The sequence below is a fragment of the Montipora capricornis genome, chromosome 1, assembly GCF_036669925.1.
Source record: "Montipora capricornis isolate CH-2021 chromosome 1, ASM3666992v2, whole genome shotgun sequence".
Lineage (NCBI taxonomy): Eukaryota > Metazoa > Cnidaria > Anthozoa > Scleractinia > Acroporidae > Montipora > Montipora capricornis.
The window spans coordinates 30,089,877-30,111,275 of record NC_090883.1 but is presented as its reverse complement, the minus strand read 5'-3'; the positions used below and the strand labels follow the sequence as shown (position 1 = coordinate 30,111,275).

Below are 21,399 nucleotides of genomic sequence, written 5' to 3'. Positions count from 1 at the left end.
TGCCGCACTTAGGGGGGGGGGGAGGGGGGGGGAGGAGTTATAATTTTCCGCGTACGTATAAAATTTCCACTTTGTGAACGTACTAATTTCTGATCACATTTGCCGGGTGCCTATCCTCCCAAATAACTTTGACTGTAACCGAATACTCCTCTTTCTTGTTACTGACACATGCTACATGCTATCAGACGAGTGTTTCTGCTTGAGAAAATCTACATCTTAATTCTTCTCGGTCCTCTGTTTTCTTTTGCTTCCATCTTTCTCTCGCGTAAAGAAATATTCCGTGAAACACATTGCCAGCAATGCAGGCCACAATAGCGATAGTTAACTGTAAAAAAAGTCCACTGAGGTCTTCTAACTTCAGCTGAGCCGGAGGAATATCGCGTGTACAGGAGAACTTTTTGACCCAAAATCTCTCGATGAAGTCCGTCAGTCCTTTGGCCTTTATTTTCTGGAGCGCCTCTGACAGAGGTTTAAAGAGTTGGCTGCCTTTTTTGACTGCAACCGAGGCCCCCGACATTGCGAAAGGGTCACCGACCACCTTAAGCTCGCAGTAGGGGTCATTCACTGATTCGTATTCCAGGCCAACGTAATCGGCGATGAAAACATCAAGCTTTCTGTGATAAAATGAGGTTCAACGAAAAAGTAACATCGATGAATGAAACGAATAGTACAGTAGAGTACTTTGAATGGTGTACGTTTCATGAATCCATTGTACAATAAAGACAATAGGATTGAGACACATACCTGGAAATCAGCTTCTGCTGTGTGTGGCCAGCGTAGTTAAATAAACTTTTATTCGATTATATTCTTTTCTTTCTTCCCCTCTCCACTTTTCTCCTCCCCCCTTCCCCCCTCCGATGAAGCACACGAGTAGGAAGTTACACTTTTAAATCAACATACCCTGTTCTGGCTGCCTGGACCCCTTCTGAAAGGCTTTTTACATTGTTATCCCGCATATGGTACCAGATGTGCCGAAAGTAGGTGTTTTCACTGTTTTTAAAGTAATCAGCCATATAAGATCCCTCAATGGTGCCATACTTAAAGCCTTCAGGAGGACGCTCGATCTGTCAAACGAAAATCGTGTAATTTAGAACGCATATTATCATAAGAAAGTTTGTTTTTTTAGTTATGTAATCTTTTATGGTGAAGTTATGTAATCTTCCTTTAAAAAAGACGCAAAAAAGACGTCCTTGTCCCAAATAAGACCTTTCCTATCACCCCAGAGTAAAAAAGAAGTACAGAATCCACCTAGCTATTCTCATGTTGAAGCCTTGTTTCTATGATATAGCGAAACTTTTTTCTTTGACGTTTCCTTGCACGCCAATTCTTGCGCATCAGTCCTCGGTTGTTCAAAAGGTGATAACGCTATCCACCGGATAAATCACGCAGTTTGAAGCAGACAAACACTACAACCAATTGAGTTATCCACTGAATAGCGCTATCCACCCTTCGAAAAACTGGGGCAGGTCAACTTTTTTTTCCGTCGTTTGCCCTTAAATTCTACTTTCTGTCATCGAGTGAAAATTAAAGGCAAACATTAAATTGACCTGCCTTTCGAAATTAAAGTGCCTTACCTTCAGGTCATAGATGTCCTTTACTGGAGTAGTTTTGTCCTCGACAATAAGGAAAGCTGCCAGGTTGGCTGAATAAGTAGACACAAACACTAGCATTGCCATTCCGAATGCCACAGAGGACAACCGAGCACCATTCGTAGACGGTTTCGCCTCATCTGCTGGGCGGCCAAATGCTAAGGCCAGTGCATAACAAACAGCGTTGTCAAGCTTGAAGGCTGAATTTTTGTGGAAAAGTTTCTTAGATGCTCTTACGGGACTGATCTTGTCAACTCCCCAAAGAAAGATAATCATGAAACCTAGGGAACCAAGAAGCGTCAGCCAAACCGGTGTAGTGAATGGTCGTAGATAGGAAAGCCAGGCTATTTCATTGTCCAGGCTCTCCCTTTCCTTTGCCAAAAGTCGAATTCCGGATGGCATGTACGGTTCGGTGAAGTCGACAACTGCGGCTCTACGTGAACTGATGTACAAATCAAAGCTAACATCACCTCTTCCATTGAGAAGTTCTGATACGACACCATTCCAAGTATTGTTGACCTCGTCATACACTCCATATTGCCCATCTGAGCAGAAAACCAACTCTGGAACGAATGCATGTTCAATGACGACCATCTGTACAACATCGACGACGAAGCCGTAACAACAGAGCACGATATCTGTTTTGCCGTTCGGGGTGTCGATTGTCTTCGTACAAGGCATGGAGTTAGAATGGCAAGGCTCACCTGGGATTTTTGGTTGCGACATTACATTTGGAGGATACTCGTTGACGAGGATTTTTAGTGTGGGCATTTCGTTTTGGTTGGTAATATATAGCTTTCCATTGTGCCAATAACCAAGCTGGTGGATAAGAGTTGGAGGGTCTGCCCCTTTCTCTTGTGTTACCATCATGTAAACGTCATATCCAAGAGGTACTCTATTGCCCATACTGTCCAACTGTACTGGTCCAGAAGACCCGTGAAAGTCTATATCCGATAAAAGTCTAATCAAAAAATATAAAATGGTTAAATTATATTTCTAGGGAAAATTTATGGCCAACGAGGGACCACAGGCGGCGTTTATTCAAAAGGTGGAAAGCCCCATGTATTAAGGTTCATAACCCAGAGGTCAATTCAATAAAAAAGTCACACTTGTAGTATACAAGTTGAACCCTTGTATTTACATGTGCACACGAAAATGAGTTCAATAAACATTGTTACAAGTCGTTGTTACAAGACTCCGACTTGTAATTACAGGTGTAGCCCGACACCTGAAGAGTTTGAAATGTGTACAATTCAATAAGAGTTTTACAGTAGTCCGACTTGTATCTTTGCAAACGTCCAACTTGTTATTTTAAACTGCTCACTACAAGTCATAAGTTAGTTGTAAGCTTAAAGTGCTCCTGTGATCAAAAAATCAATTCTTATTTTTATTTGGTTTTGAAATCTATGGTAACTAAACACTAAGCGACCAATGTTTCAAGCCTTAATTTAAAAGTGAAACCTGTTTCTTTTAACGGAAATTTTCCTATTTAATGGTCCGTCATTAGCAGCTTTAAGATCTTGAGAGAGCTGGATCTAGGAGAAAATGACGTCAAGGGCTCACTAGTTCAAGAATGCAATGCTTGAAAAAGCAGCACTGGAGTTTTGAGCTTTCAGACTTTTAAAGTCGTGTTTTACATAAATAATTAGTTGCATTCAAACGCTGAAATTTTAAGCTAGTGAGCCTTTGACGTCACTTTTCCCTGGATTCAACCCTCTGAGGTCCAATCGGTCAGTTTTGAACGTGACTAATGTCGGACCGTGAAATCCAAAACTTATACTCGAAGTAAACGGCCTTTGGATAAGTATCAAAGCTTTTTTTTTAATCACAGGGGCACTTTAACGTAAGACTTGTAGGAAGCGTATTTCGAAATTTTGATATGTTCTCGTCGAGCGAAGCTGATCTGAAAGAACCATTGAGGCACCGAGTTCTTCGGCAGCCTGGAAATTTTGAGGAAAGATGCGTGTTTGGCATTGAAAATCCCCTTGAATTTCGGGGAAAATATCGCCTCTCTGTCGACGCAATCGAGTATATAATTGCAGCAGTTGACCAACAGCTTGAAGAAATAAACCTCTTGTAATTGGAACTTACACAAGTAGTTTACAAGGGTATTCAAGTTACGTCACAATAGTAAAGCTACAGTTGTACATTAGAATTGTATCGTGACCCGGGCTACACGTGTCAATTCCAGTGAGAGAGACTCACACTTCTGGGTTATGGACTTTTGGTGTGTACATAATAACCTCGTAGAAGTTCAGGGCCTTATAAGCACTGAACTACCCTTGAAAACAACCGACGTCGTTTGCACTTGGCAGCCATTAAGCAAGGCCTTAAGCAAGGACGACGACGACGGCTACGAGAAGACCACAAAACAATAGGTCTAATTACCAAAAACAATAGTACTGTTCTGCACGCCCTGCACGTGCGTTGTACATTTTGATACATTTCCGGCTTTACGGTTCTCGTCTTGACAACGACGTGAAATGATCACATTTCAGGTCATGTGGAGGACGCGAGAACCTGACGACGAATTTTCAATTTTCTCTCTCAATATCCACACCATTGTCGCCAATTTTATTCTTGGAATTTGGACTCACACTTTCCATGCCGAGTGACTTGGAGTAATCGCAAAATTATGTCAATAACGGGAAATAATATTTTCAGAAGACCTTCTCGTAACCGTCGTCTTCCCAGTCTTTGCTTAAGGTCCCTATTGTAGGGAACAGTGTTAGTTTTCCTTTTTTTCCAGCAGATTCCAACATTAATTTTAACAAGTTGATTGAGTGTATACGATTCCTCGGCAGACGTGATTCAGTCTCCATGAACAAAGCCATACCATGAATGAAAGAAATACATTTATGTCATTCATCGGGGCCTTTCACGGGAACACATGAGCCCAACAAATTGACCTGCTCCCAATTCTGTGGCTAACCATAGCTCAGTTGGTAGAACATTGCACTGGCATCGCAGAGGTCATGGGTGCAGTCCAATCCCGTTGAAGCCGCCTGAATTTTTCAGGTGTATACTTAGGCAATTTCTTGAAAATTGTCCATTTAAGTGCAAGAATCACTTTCACATTCCCATACCATGTATTCAACCTAGTATTATTGGGTTATTATTCAAAGATCTTTAGAATAATAATTGCTTGGGATTTGGTTGGCTCCAGCTTATCTTTAAAACTGAATCCCCGAAATGCCAACGGAACTCGACGCATTTTGAGACCAAGCCCCTTAGTGAGCAATTCACGAGGGGCAGACAAAGGAATCGCAAAACAAAAGAAATGAAATGACCATCCCTCTAGTCTCCTGATGGTGTGCAACGTTGCTCAATTTAGTTAAAACCAGCGCCAAGTTTACATGCTTTTCAGAAGTAATGTAATAAGGGGCTCTGTCAAAGGCTTCAAGTGCACCGGGAGCAAATAACAATTCATGACTTAGATAAGGTGCTGGGCCATAATGCTAACTACCATGCGAAGTAAAATCGAAGGTCACTCAAGATCAATTGAGAGAACCTGACACATGCCAGGATTAAGGAATTAGAAGGTAAGGTAAATCTAGCTGAATCAGCAACCTGAAAAAAATATTTATAATCAAACACAGCTTACGTACAAACGCTACCTGCCAGGAGGACAAGCAGTTGTATAATTAACAAACAACAGGGGAGCTGAATTCGTGAGCACTGAAGAAAACTTCAGCCAGTGGTAATAGCGAGATTTGACCTCTGAGTATCCGAAGCATGAAAATCAAGCGTCTTAATCACTGGATCACACACTGCCTCGTTCATGTTGCAGCTATTACACATTTCATACACATTTATCTCACCTTCTCATTTCCTTCATTCTTGGGCAGCTATATCCTTTGCTGCGCGGCCTTTTTGAAAGAGCGAGGCTGACTGCACGAACTGCGTCCTCCACAAATGCACTTATGGGTATCTCTTTAGTTGTCTTGGGTGTCAGTGAGAACACGTCCGTGGGTGGAAAAAGAGAGTAGTGAAAGGTCGCTACGTGAAGATCAGACACTACTACCCATGTGTCAACTTGTATGGACGCTTCCGCCGCGCCCATAAATGTGTTCAATGACACTTTTAAATTGTTAGTTACCAACAGAAACGTTGTCACACCGTCACTCAAAGTTTGAAATCGGTAAAAAATATCTTCGAAAGTGTCATCGCCAGAGAAAACCAGCCATTCCGTAATTCTCATATTCCTGGGAGGAAGATGCTCTTGTAGTAGACTTACAAAACCGACCGATTGGTAGTCATTGTCTGATACAACAACAAACTTGCCCCACTTGATTTCGTTTAAGAACGATAAGAGAGCGTTTATCTTTGTCTCAATGCTTGTTGTCCTGTTCATACTAGCCACCGTGACAGGATCATAATTATAGGTCACTTCTTCGAAAGGTGGTTGTTCATAGAACTGCAAGAAAATTCAGAATAAAAAGTTTCCTAGCTCAAGCAAAATCATTTACCCAACCAGCGCCACTACATGCACTGCTTGTCACTGTTCAACATGCGATCGCATCATTTGGAACATCAGCCTGAGTTAAACTATTTCGCTCAACCGGAACTCCCAGCTTGGGCCGGGTTTTTCGTTCTCCTTGATTCCTTTCAAATTTCACTTCACGGAACTCTGCCTTAAATCTTACAATGAGTTATTCCGCAACGATCTACCCAGTGAAAAGGTTTTCCGAATGTTGAATTTACCCAAGAGTAAATCAGATAAGAGTATTGTTATGGCTTGGGTGGGCTCCCCAGCACAGTCACAAATGAGTCTATTTTTAAAATATTCGTTCCCGCGAAAATTAGTTCTCATGTCCCCGAAAAAAAAAAAACATGGCAGAAGCAGTCCCGCGTGATATGGCTTCTTCTGATTGGTTAAAATTGATGGCCCTTTGTTGGTTTCGCGCGCAAAGTGTATCTAAAAATAAATCCATTTGTGACTGTGCCGGGGGAAGACCGCAAAGTGATAGATCAACACTCTTATGAAATTCACTTTCGATCTACCCTCTAAACGCAAAATCACGTGATTTTAAAAGTTAAATAGTTCTGATACTTTCAACATGAATTTCCTGTCAATGCCTGCCGAAGGAATTTTTATTATCGCTATATTCAACTTTGAGGTTACAGCATGTGCAAGAGGATACCACCTTTTTGGGAAAGAAGGCGATTCTCTCGAGCATGTTATTATTAACAGTGAATTTTTTTAAAGATTTTGTGGCTTTTTGGCTGGGTTATTTAAAAATTAAATGTTAGTATTTGCTTAAGGAGTGAAGCCAAACTGGGATCACTCTGGTGAAATTTATTCCCGGGGGGGGGGGGGGGTACTCCCAGAGGAAGGAGGACATGATAAAAAAGTAACTTCTTCTAAATAAAAAAACCAATTCAAGACTAGAGTGCAAAAATCGATACCCTATTTATGACCAAAATGGAGGAAAATTGGCCAAAATCGATACCCTATTTATGACCAAAACGGCTGAAAACCCCTACCCTTTGGGGCCGCACATACCTATATAGCCCATATAAGGGAGTACCCCCCTCCCCCCGGAATTTATTGCTTGTATTTCTAAACAAAGGTGAGGCTAACACTTGGGAAACAGGATTGGGGCAGTGATGAGAGTATTATAAATAGGCTTCTACCATCGTGGCCCGGGTTCGATTCCGGGACCCATCGTCATAGGAGGGTTTGAGTTTCTCTTATATGTTCCGCGAGGTTTTTTCTCACTAAGAACTAACAATTTGTTTGATTGCTTTTAATTTCTAGTAATTTGTTTTAATATGTAGTCTTCCCAATTATATAACGCTTGCACTCGGCTAGACTTCAATCGACGACATGGTTATCGTTATTGACGTTAAGGAGAAAGGTAAGGTTCTATGGAGTTGCCTGTCACTTCCTCAAAAAACACGATGCAAGCTCTCCATAACCAGTATGTGGTGTTATCTATAGCGGTGATGTTGACTACAAGATGTGACAGCCTAGACAGATAACTTAATTTAAGGTGCTCACCTCTCGCACGGCAGTGATAATGTTAATTGCTCGACCCCTTACAAGGTCCAACACAATCTTCTTTTCTCTACTCTGTGAGCCATACACCATGAAGCAAGCTCCATTGTTTAACACACTACCAACAAGATCTATTAACTCGTTCACGCTCATCTCGTTTTTGACGAATACTTTCGAGGATGTCAAACGAGGGACACAGTGTTCTTCCCACTGCGAATTGTGAAGGGAAATGGCATTCTCGAAGCCAAGCACAGAGTTCGTGTCATTCAAGTCAAACACTCCAAGTACAGTCAAGGACGATGGCCTTTCTTCATTGCAATTGTCATCCGAAAGTGCGTAATCTAATACCAGTATAATTATTACAGTCAGCAGTGTCCTTTGGGAGACGCTCATGCCTTTTCCTTGATCCAAGGCATCAACTTTAAACCTTTTTATGGCAAATGATTTACTTCCTCATCCAGAGTCTGCATCATGAATTGCAAACGTTACCGAATATGCTGCTTCTGTTGAAGAATAAAAAACAACGATGTAAGGCGATTCTTTCTTGAATTTTCTATTTGTTAATATTACATCCACAATACACGAAATGCCGCCAAGTCAGTTCCGCTCACACTAAGTACAATTCAAGCATACAGGAAGTCCAGACTACCGTGATGAATTTCTCTGAGAAGAAAGTTACTCGCACATTCTCTATTCCGAATTTAAAGTACATAGCGGTTGCATTTAAAACGGTTTGCCAGTTAATGTTCCATTTATACCCAGACGGTCTTAAAAACCACCTTGCTGGTGGCAGTTTTCCGGTGACTTACAGAGGAGTCATCGAATCGTCAGAACCGGATTAAATAATATCATGCATGAAAAACACGTAAAGGGATTGATTATCAAATACTTCTTGTAGGTCCTCTTATTATGACATAGGTAAAATGCCCTAGATTTTATCATCATGTTCATAGACGGTACGTTGTGTCGCTTAAGAAAACGTGGTTTATAGGTTCATAAAACGAAAACACCATCCGATCTATTTTAGGAGAACGTTATTTTACCATAAAGCCTCAGAACTGTTCATTGTGCAGACTTTTTCGCTCGTTTTCCTCGACGTTAAACGATTTTTTTCAAGATGTGATTGATGTTCATGCAGTTCCTCGAGCCGACCTGTGATAAGGAACACAAAATACCCATTCTTTAGTTTGATAGGGAAGTGCGTTGAAGTCAAGCACAGGACGTTTTGTAACTGAGACTTTTCATTTAAAACTCGGAAAAAATATTTGCAAAATAAAGCTTTGAGCTCTTTAAACGAAGTAAATATTTTGATTTAGTATGGTCCGTGCTGTACTTGAAGCCTGAGGAAGAACATTAATGAGACAATGATAACTGATAAAGGAATATGTAATGACCAATAAGTTGGAGACTTCCCACTAACGACACAACCAAAGATGAGAGCATTCAATGAACATGTTTTAACGCAACTATAATACCTTTTGTTCTGTCATTTTGTTTTGCGTAAATTTAAACTTTGGTCTTGTTTAATCTTTCATGGATATCAGTATTTGTGCGAAGACCCTAATGTGAATGTTAATAGATCTCCGTTTTGACAAAAGACTATTTTCGTTTATATTCAAACTAGGTTGACCACTTAAATTTTAAACACTTAACACAGTTATAGTTCCAAAATGATACATATCTTTTTGCAATAACCGGCCCAGAGATGCTGAACTTTCTGTTGATAAATACAGGTGTCGAGGATCCCAATAGCAAACAGTGGCAACCTAGTGGGAAGTCTTCATACAATGTTCTTGAACAGCAACGACAGGATCGTAAACACATTCACAATAAACTAAGCACACAACAAGTAATATAAGAATATTCCACTTTTTAAGATCAATGCTGCTTAATATTAACATGCAAACTTCTCTTACATTCTTTTAGCGTTTTAAACAGTTGAGTAGTACTTACAGGTGCGTTGAAAAGATACAGTCGCGTGTTTGTAATTTTCCGTCTAAGATACAGCAAAATTATTTACCAAACTTAAATGCCTTACTAACATACCGGCAATGTTCGCTAGAGAGGTTGTTACTCGTTTCACCGAATGCCAGTGTTCAGCCGTCCCTTTCAATGCGTCGCGTTGAAAATTTACATCGTTTTATAGTTTGTTTTCATGATTAAAACCGACCTTCACACAAATACGTTTATTTAAATGAAGCTTGGCTTGACCCAAGAGGCATTGTACTCTGGAAATAAGCCACGCCACAGGTTTTGCACTGCATGCGATTGCCGGATGCAAGCGAGGAGGTGCATGCAGGAAAGTTACGGATGCGTTTTTCCCATTTCCTTCCAGTCTTTGAAATATATTATATCTTTTTTCTTCAAGTTTAAATTCCATATGGTCAGAGCTGAGACTAGCCATAAACTAGAAGACAGGAACCCTGTCTGAGATTTTTGTTATATCCAGCAATACGAACATGTAAGAAGAGCTGTATACAAAAGGGGAGCAATTAAGCGGTCAAGATCTTATTTTCCACCGTAAAATCAGACAAAATGGCTCTTCTTTTGATAATCCTAAACGTTTAAAATAATAAATTAGCAAATTAGCATACACAGTCTTCTGACTCAGCGGGCAGCTTGTTGTTTGTAATTTGCGTTTAATAACCACAATGTACCACAAGCCATCTAATAAAAAACAATCAAGTCGCGAAAATCACTATGTAATTTTTCACTGCTAGTACTATGTCATGCTTTCTTTATATTGGGCTGATTTGAACACTTTATCCTACTCAGGGAAAAGGAATTTTAAGAGCATCCACCTTGCAAGCCGAGAAATAAGGGTGAGTGTGTGGTACACATTTCAAGCCAATCCCAACAGAAAATGGTGTGATACCTGCATTTAATGGGCTTAGATAAACGAATGAAGTAGTCGTTTGACCGTACATATATTTCAGTGCCTATATTGTGGGGCAATGGAAAAAAGATAAAAAAGAATACAAAGTACGCAAGGATGTCGAAAGGTCGTGTGTTTAAGTTTCATCAGTGAATTCAAATACTACAAATAAAAATAATAATCATTCCCTAGAGCGAGTTTAAATCGAGTGTCGTAAAACCAAAACCAAAGTAATTACTTTCGCCAATCAAAAAGGACGGAGAGAATCCAGTAAACCAATCAAAACTTGTAGTAATTACACGTAACCGACACAAAGCGGGGGAAAATGTGGACGCGCGAGCCACGATTGGTTTTGGTTTCACTTGTTATTGCTTGAAAAAATGGCGGGAGAATTTTGAACCAATCACTGAGAGAAGTAATGCAAACTCCCAAAGCAATTCGCTAATTACTTTCGACACTCAATTGAAAACTGCTCTATTCTGATGAGATAACAACACGAACAGCAAAAAAAATGACACTAAATCAGAATCAGCAACAAAAAATTATTCTTGCATATCATGCTTGCATAAGCAGGCGAAATACAGAGTATGAGCCGAGAGTGTCAGTACAAAGCCCTCAATCGTGTTTGCACTACAGAAGAATATGTATCTTTTTCGACTAAAACAAAACGCGTAACCATACTGCTATCGTTCATATCTTGGCCAATTAAGTTGAGAAATTCTACTTTTATCATATCTTGTTTATAATTTGAAGGATAACGAAATTCATTCACTTGAAGGTCGTTCTTGCAGGTCGTCGGAAAGCTGTTGGGAAAGCAATAACTCTGTACGTTAGCTGTCTTTTACTAGAGGTCACGTTCTAGCGAAAATAGTTATTAAGAAGAGGTGGCATCTGTAAATGTGCTGGCTCTTTCAACAGAAGGAGTTGTTGCCCTCGAAATGGCAGAGTTAACAAAACCTTTGTATGAAGGCGTCGACCGCAGTCTATCAGCCCCTCCTGAGGGGTAGGGGTAAGGAAGAGGAGGAAAAGGAAGGCCTGACACAAATTTATTCATTGGCCTGTGCAGAACACCCAGATTCTTTGGATAACTCACAAAAGGCTCTTATGTCACACAACCGGAAATAGAGAATTATAAACAACGAAGAACAGCGGGCAGCGGATTCGTCCTTTCATGGACCGAAACGAAATTCAATTCAACAATGTGCCGGAAGGAGCGCTTAAATTCTTTGCAGGGATTACGCTTAAACAAGAACAGGAAGTGTGCCTTAAAAGCTTTCTTGTCGAAGGAAAAGACGGCCTCAGAATTCTCCCAACTGGGTCCGGAAAGAGCCTCATTTATTATATAGGCTGGAGTGTTTTACTGGAAAATACACCACTGATAAAATTCATACCACACTATTTTAAACATAAAAATATAAACCTTTAAGGTAAAAGGTCTTAAAATTATGACTCTAAACGTTTCCAATCAATTTGATCATCATCAGAGTAAAATAATCTGCATACGCTCAATGTTCTTATAGTTCAGGCAAAGCCAGTTATGTGACACCTGTTCCCATGGGGAACAAGGTGAGGTCTAGCAGTGATTGAACGACAGGATCTGGACGGAAGCGTGCAATGTAGAGGGCTTTTTTTATTCTCCTTTTAAACCTTGAATGGGCAGTGGTTAAAACTTCCCACGCGAACTTGCGGTTAGGGTGTTTTCTAATGTGCTTGGCTGGCTCCGACTCCTTATTAACATCTAAATGTTCATTGACACGAACCTCAAGGTTGCGTGCTGTTTCGCCAATGTATGTTTGTCCAGAAATACACTTGCCTTTGTAAACGACGTGTGATGGGTGTGCGATTTTTTCTTTCAACTTGAAGGTTGACTCCATCTTGCGTGTTTGCCGTTTGTTTGTTTGTTTGTTTGTTTGGATGGTAGCTGTTTAACTTTACAAGTAAATTGTTGGGAGCAGTTATTTTCCTTTTGGTAAAACAATCATTCACGTACCTTTCATAGAATGGAAAATTGTGTGGTGTTATGACGTCTTCCTCTAGTTTACAGATAAAGATGTTAGCTAGGGTGGGAGACAATGGGTTTCCAATACTGCATCCATCTACGTGCTTGTACAATTTACCGTCAAAACTGAACACAGTCCCTTCAGTGACTCAAGGAGACGCTTAAAGTTTGCTCGTGAAGCAATCTGGCGCAGTTTGTGTTGTTTGTATATTTTGTCTAAGATGTGGTTTACGGTTTCGTCTAAAGGTATTTTGGTAAACAGAGAGGTAACATCGAAGTCCAATGTTTTCTTAATAGTATGTTGGTGTTCAGCCATTGGTGCTAAGTCACTTGGAAAGGGCTTTAGCTGTTTCATAAAAGTATATGTGCCACAGGTGCTAATGATAGGTTTGAGCTTGAGGTTGTCTGTTGTAATTTGGTTATGGTTTTCAAACTTGTGGGTTTTTGCTGTAGCGTAGAGTCGGGCTGGTTGATTGGGAACGGGGCGAAAGTGGGTGTAGTGCAAGGTTAGGAAAGAATTTTTGCTGAAGTTTTAATAGAGGAAATCTTGGAAGGAACTGAGGTCCGACAGCGTACTATCACTTGTGGTCTCATATTTTCCTTGTGTAGTACCTTCTTCCATCGTAGATTCAAGTTTTCCAATGTAGACTTTTCCGGGGATAATAACCACTGTCGAGTCTTTGTCACCACGCAGTACCTCGATGTCTGTTTTTTTCATTTTTTAACCCGTACAAAGGCAGCGTCTCCTTTTTCAACTTTTTCAAAGCCTCAAAGAGATCTGTATCATCGTGTATATCACAGGTGGATGGAAGCAACTCAGTGTATACATGTATTTCGTAGGTTTCTGCATCAAAATTCTTACACAGTTTCGAGGAAAAAGTCAACGCAACACAAGTCCACCGAATTACTTTCTTCAGAGGAACCGGTTTGGGATGCAATCACTTTACAAACAACTCTCAATTGTTTACAATTTCTGTCTATTTCTTTAAAGACTGAAGCTGTGCTCGAATCGTGTTTGGAGGCTGCAGAGTCCAAGTCGATAGAACAAATCCATTACCTCGAATTGGCAGCATCCCTGCCGTTAAAAGAGTGTTAATTCTCTACATATAGATTACTTCATGGTTGGTGAATGCGTATGTATAATATACGATCATGTTTATTCACGAGTTGTGAAGGATCGCGAAAACGAACCAGTGAGTTTAAAGTTACAACGAGTGAGTAATAAAAATCGTGCAAAAGACCCAACCACGAATTAATTTGTTTATTATATACGTACAGAGATCATAAAGTTAACGAGGTATGAGTTAATCGAGAGGCTATCAAACCACCGACCGTGAACAAAAGCCCCAAACAAATAACAAAATATTTTTGAAATGACAGAAATCTTTACCTTCCATACCTCGCTTGAGCACTTTTAAAACTTTTAAGATCTTCTGAAGTATTTTGTGGTGAAAAGTAAGCAATAAAAGATCAAAAACTTTGAAAACCATACACCAGTCGGCCGCCATGTTTACAAAATTTTACTCCCGCTGTCGGTGCACAGGCCACTCGAGCCAAAGTTCAACATAATATTAGCAAATCAAAAGACTGATACAACAATTTTATACTAGTGAAAAAAATTAAATCGTCCGACCAATCAGAAGGCCGATACGACAATTTTCACAAGTGAAAACATCATAAGTCATTTTTATTTCATCACGGAAATGTACGTAAATCTCTATGCTTATGTAATAAACATAGTATATACTCACTCAGTGATCTTTGTGTTTCAAGCAATCTGATTGCTTCGCTACCTTGGAGTAATTGGGCATTATCCACTCCCTACGGAGTGAATAATTCTGATAGATAATAATCTCTCTTGGAAGAATCATATTTATCATATCTCATCAAAAGTTAGTAAAGGAATTAGTATGATAGCAAGATTACCACCGATATCATTGATACGCGACCCCCCTCAATCATGCTCTCCTTGTATGGTGTTATAGGAAAGGCGCTATTGTTTTCAAGTTTATGGCGACCACTGTGTAGCCTGTTCGTTTACCATGGTTGCTTGTTATTCTTCAAGTTTACTTTGGTGAGTGGTATTTTTGCTCATGCAGGGGTTTAACAAGATTTCTGCACCTGGGGAAGACAGTTGTGAAGAAATTTTCGAAAGATCTACAGAAGTACATCCACGGTTGATTAGCCAGCCCGGACAGGAAAAGCAAGACAAATGGACAGTAGGTTAAAAAATAATCGCCTAAATCGGCATAAAGAAACGACCATAAAGGAGAGTCATTGAACAATAGCAATCTCCCGAAGATGAAAGACAGAAATGTCTTCAATACACAAGAGGAAAGACAGTCAGCTGTGTGGCTTCCACAAATCGATGCATATAAAGAACATGAGCTTTATAACAGGAAAAGTAAGGGACTATTATTCAGTTTCATTTAAGCGATCAGCGATCAGTATGGTCTGCTGCATGTTCGTTTATTTATGTGAATTTTCACCTACCAACCATTTGTCTTGCTTTTACAGTTCGGGCTGGCTAATGAACCTTAGAGGTATTTCTGCAGATTTCCCGACTTTTCGTCACAAATGTCTTCCCCGTGTGCAGAAATTTTGCTATAACGCTTACGCTAAACCTCTACACGAGCAAAAACACCATTTGCCAAAGTAAACTTGAAGAATAACAAGCAACCATGGTAAACGAACAGGCTACACAGTGGTTGCCATATTCTTGAATCCTATAACACCATACAAGGAGCGCATGATTGACAGAAGCGGATCGCCAAATGCGCGCGAGAGTTTCGATTCGGGGGTCGCGTATCAATGAAATCGGTGGTAACACACCTTCTCCCATTTACGTCTCTTCTTAACATCTGCCGCTCCTTAATTGAACCCTATATTTCCTATAGTCTTATGGCCTGGGGCCAAGCTGCTAACTTCCATCAAAATCAGGTTCTCATTTTACAAAAACGTGCTCTACGACTAATGTACTTTGTGGATAGTAAAACTCATAGTGCCCCGCTATTCGTTCACTCCAAAACCCTACCAATATCAATGCTCTATTCTCACTTGGTTTACTCTATGATGCATGATATTACTGAATAATCATCGTGGCCCTTCTAATATTTCTATGCTCTTTTCCCACTCCGAACAGGTTCATCATCACTTCACAAGATTCTCTCGGGTAATCTATACGTCAAAGCTTCTAGAACTAACCAACTATTATTTTCTTTTGCTAGAATAGGTGTAAGATTGTGGAATAGCATCCCAAAAGAATTTCGCATCAAAAAAATAACACCGTTTAAGCGTGAACATAAAAATCGGCTGTTCAAACTAACGGGAATTGAGCAGGTCTCGAACTGGGCTTTGCCTATTCCCTTTATCCCCTCAAAAGGAGAGACCACCCTTCGGAGCATAGCACTGAGAGTAATTAGTAAGCAATGATTGCAATTTTATGTGATATCCGACATTTAAAGGCACTTTGTATTCGCAATATATTCAGTAACCAACCCCGCTGCAGCACCGAATTCCACACTCAATAGTTGCAAACAATAGATGACACCTCAAGGTAGAGACGAAATTGTAAGAGTGATACAAATCAAAAGCCAAGGTTGTTTTGCATGTGGTCGCAAAAAAAAAAAAAAATCAAATAATTACGTAGCGGCTTCAAGAAAAGGATTATATTTTCTTCTATTAAAAGATAAGCCGACCTTTTTTGCTGAAATTCAAACTGAATATGAAAACTGATCGACCACGGGGGTGCTACCATACGAAACGCTGATTTTATTCATGCCATTTCTTTGACATTATATCTAAATACAAAGACTTATAATTGACCACTTCCCATAGGGACTTTGACGAGCCAATAATATGAAACACAAAATCACGACAGAACAGAACATTCAACAACAACTGTTAAGAATCCCAACTGGGCGGAGGAAAGCTAGTTGACAAGGAAAGCTGAGAAAATGAACCAGGGACTACCTGGAACAATTTCAACCAGAGGTCAGAACGTGTCTTGAACCCGGGATTCCCGGATTTCAAGGCAAGCGCACCCAAACCAATGGGCCGAATTAATAATAATAATAATAATAATAATAATACTGTTTTGAAGGTTAGATTCGAAACCAACTGTTAGTTCTAGAATATATACTGTATTAGGAAACGAATTGAGTCGTGTCTCCAGAGCGATCAAAGTAATGTTGACGACCAGCGACAATATGGAGAAGTGACTCAGGGTTAAGGCAAAAGGAGCAATCAGGACTTTGTGATAATCCCCATCTTGTCATATTCGTACGTGTAGGATGGGAGTTGTTGATGTAGCGAATGGTAAAATTGTAGATTTTCTTGGGTAGATGAGACTAAGCAGACGACCAAATAGAGTTAACAGATGACAATGAGTGCTTGATAACATTTGTAAAAAAGAAACCTTGAGATGTTAAGTGGTGTTGCAGTTTGTCTTCTTGATTAGAACGGAAGTCTTTAAGAACTTCCTTGGGGGATTTGAAGACATCCTATTGAATATTGGTGTGACTACTTGACGACTTCCAGAGATCTTTTAGGGAATCATTCCGTGACTCTTTTAAGGAATTGCGGAGAACTGTTTGGTAATGAGTGAATTTAACTGAAGGAGAGCAAATGTTAAGACCAGATTTATTGCGTTCTAGAAAACGTTACTCAGCCGGTACCAGATATCGGGATATCAAGCCATTTTCGGATATAGCTGTTCACTATAATATCAAGATTTGCTATTATCCAGGTTTTTGATATGTCAGCTACAGTAAAATTCCAGGACAGTTTGGATAGGACATTGGGGCTGTACGGCAGAAGTTTGTTTTTGGGATGCAGTGGTTCTCATCAATGTCACACATCAAGTCTTGTACAAGAGAGGACAGTTCTGCCATGTGTTGGTTGTTAGATATGTTGAAGTCAAAACTCCATTTATCAACAGTTTAGGTAAATATTGGACAGACTTAGTACACAGTTTCCGTATTCCAAAAGTAAAACATTTGTCAAACCCTCATTATCATACTAAACCATTGACACCAGACTGTGAAGCGGTTAATTAGGTGCTGATTTTCTGATTCCTGACCACTTATAACAGCGGCGTCGTCTGCGAACTGGAACCAGTGGATCGGATTTAGGAACCTTAGGGAAAAGCCAAATTGACGATATTTTTCAAATTTAATGTGCTGGAGAAACGTGTTAAAACACAAGTAAAGAAGAAGAGGGCTAAGGCAATTACTATAATAATAATAATAATAATAATAATAATAATAATAATGATGCCATGGGTTTTTTGAAACAGCAGTGGAATAGTAGCATAATGCGTTTAGTCCCACATTGAGGATCCAGTGGGATGGAGTGACATTACCCAAAGAACGTAACAACTTCGGGACATAGTAGCGTTTTGATCAATCACTTTTTCCTCTACCAACCACAGTGAATTAATAAATAATTAAGATCACATTTGGCAAAATGCTTATATGAAGAATCGCAAAAGGTTAAAATATTTAATTTAAGGGAAGGAGAAGTATCTTAGGCTTTATATATGATAGAGTCATTTTTGCTTCATAACCAGTCTCAGAAGCACTTTTTAAGAGGGAATCCTGACATGTGTGGCAATCTATGAAGAGCTTATACACTCTTTTTTTAGAATTACACTCAGGCTGAGATTTTCTGAATACAATAGGAAAATACCTAGGATGAGAGTCAGTTAAGAACGTCGTTATTTACCTTGTTTGTTTCGTTGTTCTTTTTTGTGTGTGTTTTTTGTTGGTTTTTTTTTTATCAGGAGTATAAATAAAGGTAAAAGAAATGTTAAGCTATCTACTAGCAGGACAATTAACTCATTCAGATTCTTAGGGACGCTTTGATTTTCTTATTGCATGATATACTAAAGAACAACTCAGTTTGTAGTCGAACTTTGTATACCACACAACTTTAAAAACATGTTAAGAACGCTTTCAGGCTCAAACGCAGAAAACAAGAACGTTCGGCTCTTCCCCAAAATTAGACGTTCTTATAAAAAAAAAGAACTAAAACGATGTACTGAGTGGGTTAGAGGTCATGCACATTGATATGCAAATGATTATTGCAAATTTCCAGTAATTGATGGTTTTCACTTGACATTACAAAATTAAATTTTCTTATTATTATTATTTTTTTTTTATTATTATTATTATTTTTTTTTTTTGCCTTATTTTTTCCATTATTCGAAGTCACTTCTTCGGAATCAATCAAGTTTCTTTGTTCAGAGAAATGGTATGTTGTACTATGGTGTATGCGCCTTGAATAACCACCGAAGTTCCTATTTCTGAGATCGAATTATCAGTCGAAATCGTTCCAGTTACAAATTAGAAAATGCATTGAAATCACTGCCTCGCTTCCTTCTAATAGCTGTGACCGCACTTAAAGACATTTTCAATTATGTGGTGTCACGTATTCACAAATGCGTTTGGCCCACAAATATTTTATGCATATGCTGTAAGTGTAAAAGGATGGTTTCTATTTAACTTTAAAAACAAAAAATAGGTGATTGAATCGAGTTTCCTATGTAGCATTGGCCGAGTGATGCAATTAGTCTCTTTCGCAGTTGTAATCTTTATTCATCGCTACTTGAGTCTCAAATCAGCCATGTTATCGATGAAACTGTCTTGTGTGATAAAATTAGTTTAAAAAACAAGTCTCAGATTCGTAGCGTGTACGTATACGGCAAGCCTAAATTTTACTACGAAGTGGAGACTTGGTAGAAGAACGTAAAACTAAAAGACATAACAATTGTGCAAAAACGTCTTTAATTAAAAATGTAGGCTGATTATAAAAGAGCAGAATGCGTCTTCTGAAATTCCCGGCTATCGCATTCAAGGGTTTAGTTTCTGTTGTGTACGCGATCAAAAGACTATGAAAATATAAAAATAAAGTTTGGACACATTTCTGAAACATGAAACTACTCTTATGACTGATGAAACAATGGTACAAAGCCGATAAGAAGCCAAATACGTACTAGTGAAATATCCCACCTCATGTTTTATGCACAAAATTTCCTCGTTCGTCTGCGGAAGTCAGATTTTTGCCCATCGAGAAGAGCTAATCGGACCCTTCAAACCAGACATCAGTTCTAGAGACATCGAGTCTGATATCGCCTGCTTCGTTGGCAAGGAAATATCATGTCAACCTCTTAAGCATCCCCTTTGTATCCTTACAGTGCAACAATACTGAACTAAAAAATAAATATGCAAACAGATGAAAAGGAAAACAATTTAAGAGCTCACCCAAAAGACGGTATCCCCGCTGTGATTGATTCCTGAAGATAAAGGGGAATAACGAATCGGTAATAATTACCTTTTTACTGAAAAATAAGTTTAATTAATTCCTCCAAAGAAAAAGCAATTTTTCGGACAAAGAAAGAAACATCATCTGATATGGTTATCCGTTTATACGACTAGCACTCGTTTTGGCAATTCTGTTAATTTAACTCTTACAATTAGATCAAAGACACAGCAATCAACTTGAAATAAGTCAGTTATATTTTCTGTAATGGCGATCTTGCATTGTCTTTTTGGTTTTTTTCCCTGGGAAAATAATGAAATTTCAATACTTAAATCATAGTGATATATTGTATGTCATACGAGGGGTAGAAATCCCTTTTCAAATCATAAACTTGCCTTTTTTTTTTAGCTTCAAACTGTGCTCATGCCCATAACATGTGAGCTTACGCAGTGAACATTTAAATCCCTTAATTTTGAGTTCTGGTACTTTAACCTCATCTGACATTATTTCGATGGCCTTATTTTTTGGTCAAACTTATATCTGATAAACGAAACAAAAATTGTTAGGTGCCTATAAGACAAACCCTAGTGGACCAATCATTTGCATGCTTGTAGCGATTAATTTTAAATTTATCCTATTTACAAATTGTGCTACTTCTTCGACAACGTCTAATTACAAAAGAAATATATTTCTTCAATGTGCCGAATAATTAGCGTATTTATTAAGAAATATGCGTGAATCATGATGAGTTACCCTTTTCGCAATTTTAAAAGACCTCTTAAGACTTCGATCGGCATTGCCGGGTCCAATGTAAATTTTGTTTTTTCGTTTCAAACTTTCTTAGCTTTCATGTTCTTTACCTTTCCCAGAGAGGATTTATCGATTTTCAGGGCCTACAAATCGACAAATCTGTCACATCAATACATTTCTCAATCACGTATGATTGACCTTTAACCATACGAAGGAGCATTTGGAAAAGAAACGCTCGTCCGGGAAAAGAGAAAAATAGTACAGAGTTCGTTAGATGGCCAAGATTGGCAAAGTCGAGCCGAGGGAAACAACATTCCCATGTTCCGTCAAAAATGGATATTAGGTTGCGTTCGATTGACTCTATTCCGGTAAAAGGATAAGTGGAGTGATGATTTCAAACGGTATGTCCGGCGTTTTGAAGCAACAAGGATAACCGAGATATGTTTAATGGGAAACTGAGAGCAAAAAAATAAGCATTTTTTATTTACACTTTAGACCATGCACAATAATGTTTTCTTTGTAGCATATCCGTCGTTTTTCCACCTAAAAAAACCTGTTTTTATTCCGATTTGAGCCATCAGCATTGCGGCTCAGAATGGAGGAGTCAGCGGTTATTTTTGCAGCTTATGTATGTTTGTCGTAAATATTGAGTCAGCAAGAAACAGCAAAGCAACGAAGAAGACATCCACGGGCAGCACTTGTGTCACCTTGTTTCTCTTGATTACGAAATCTCTGTTCCCCATATCATACGTCACTGTAGGCTGCTGATTTAGTTTTTGAGCTCGCATTGAAAAGGCTGAAAAAGGGGGAAAAGCCCAACTTCGAACGCAATTTTCTCGCAAAAAACAAGAAACGAGAAGAAATAACTCCAGCAACTTAACTTTAGGCTTTGTTAGGCGGATTTCCAAAAATTGCTGATTTTGGC

General features: G+C 39.1%; 2 protein-coding genes across 2 annotated transcripts in view; one reads left to right on the top strand and one right to left on the bottom strand.

Annotated features, from left to right (window-relative positions):
• Positions 1-21,399, top strand: part of LOC138038315 (striated muscle preferentially expressed protein kinase-like) — a 390,347-nt gene that overhangs the window by 249,482 nt on the left and 119,466 nt on the right. The window lies entirely within an intron of this gene.
• LOC138038102 (glutamate receptor ionotropic, NMDA 1-like) lies at positions 4-19,628 on the bottom strand. Its single transcript, XM_068883927.1, has 6 exons — positions 19,459-19,628; positions 7,594-8,093; positions 5,411-6,006; positions 1,575-2,550; positions 901-1,064; positions 4-614 (listed from the first exon to the last, which is right to left on the bottom strand). The coding sequence occupies exons 2-6, from the start codon at positions 7,981-7,983 to the stop codon at positions 182-184; spliced, it is 2,559 nt and encodes an 852-aa protein (XP_068740028.1). The 5' UTR covers positions 7,984-8,093; positions 19,459-19,628; the 3' UTR covers positions 4-181.

Coding starts and splice junctions, on each gene's coding strand:
- LOC138038102 (XM_068883927.1), bottom strand. CDS start 7,983: ATGAGCGTCTCCCAAAGGACACTGCTGACTGTAATAATTATACTGGTA. Junction 1,065..1,574: donor AGGACATCTATGACCTGAAG/GTAAGGCACTTT, acceptor TTCGTTTGACAG/ATCGAGCGTCCTCCTGAAGG. Junction 615..900: donor GTCCAGGCAGCCAGAACAGG/GTATGTTGATTT, acceptor ATTTTATCACAG/AAAGCTTGATGTTTTCATCG.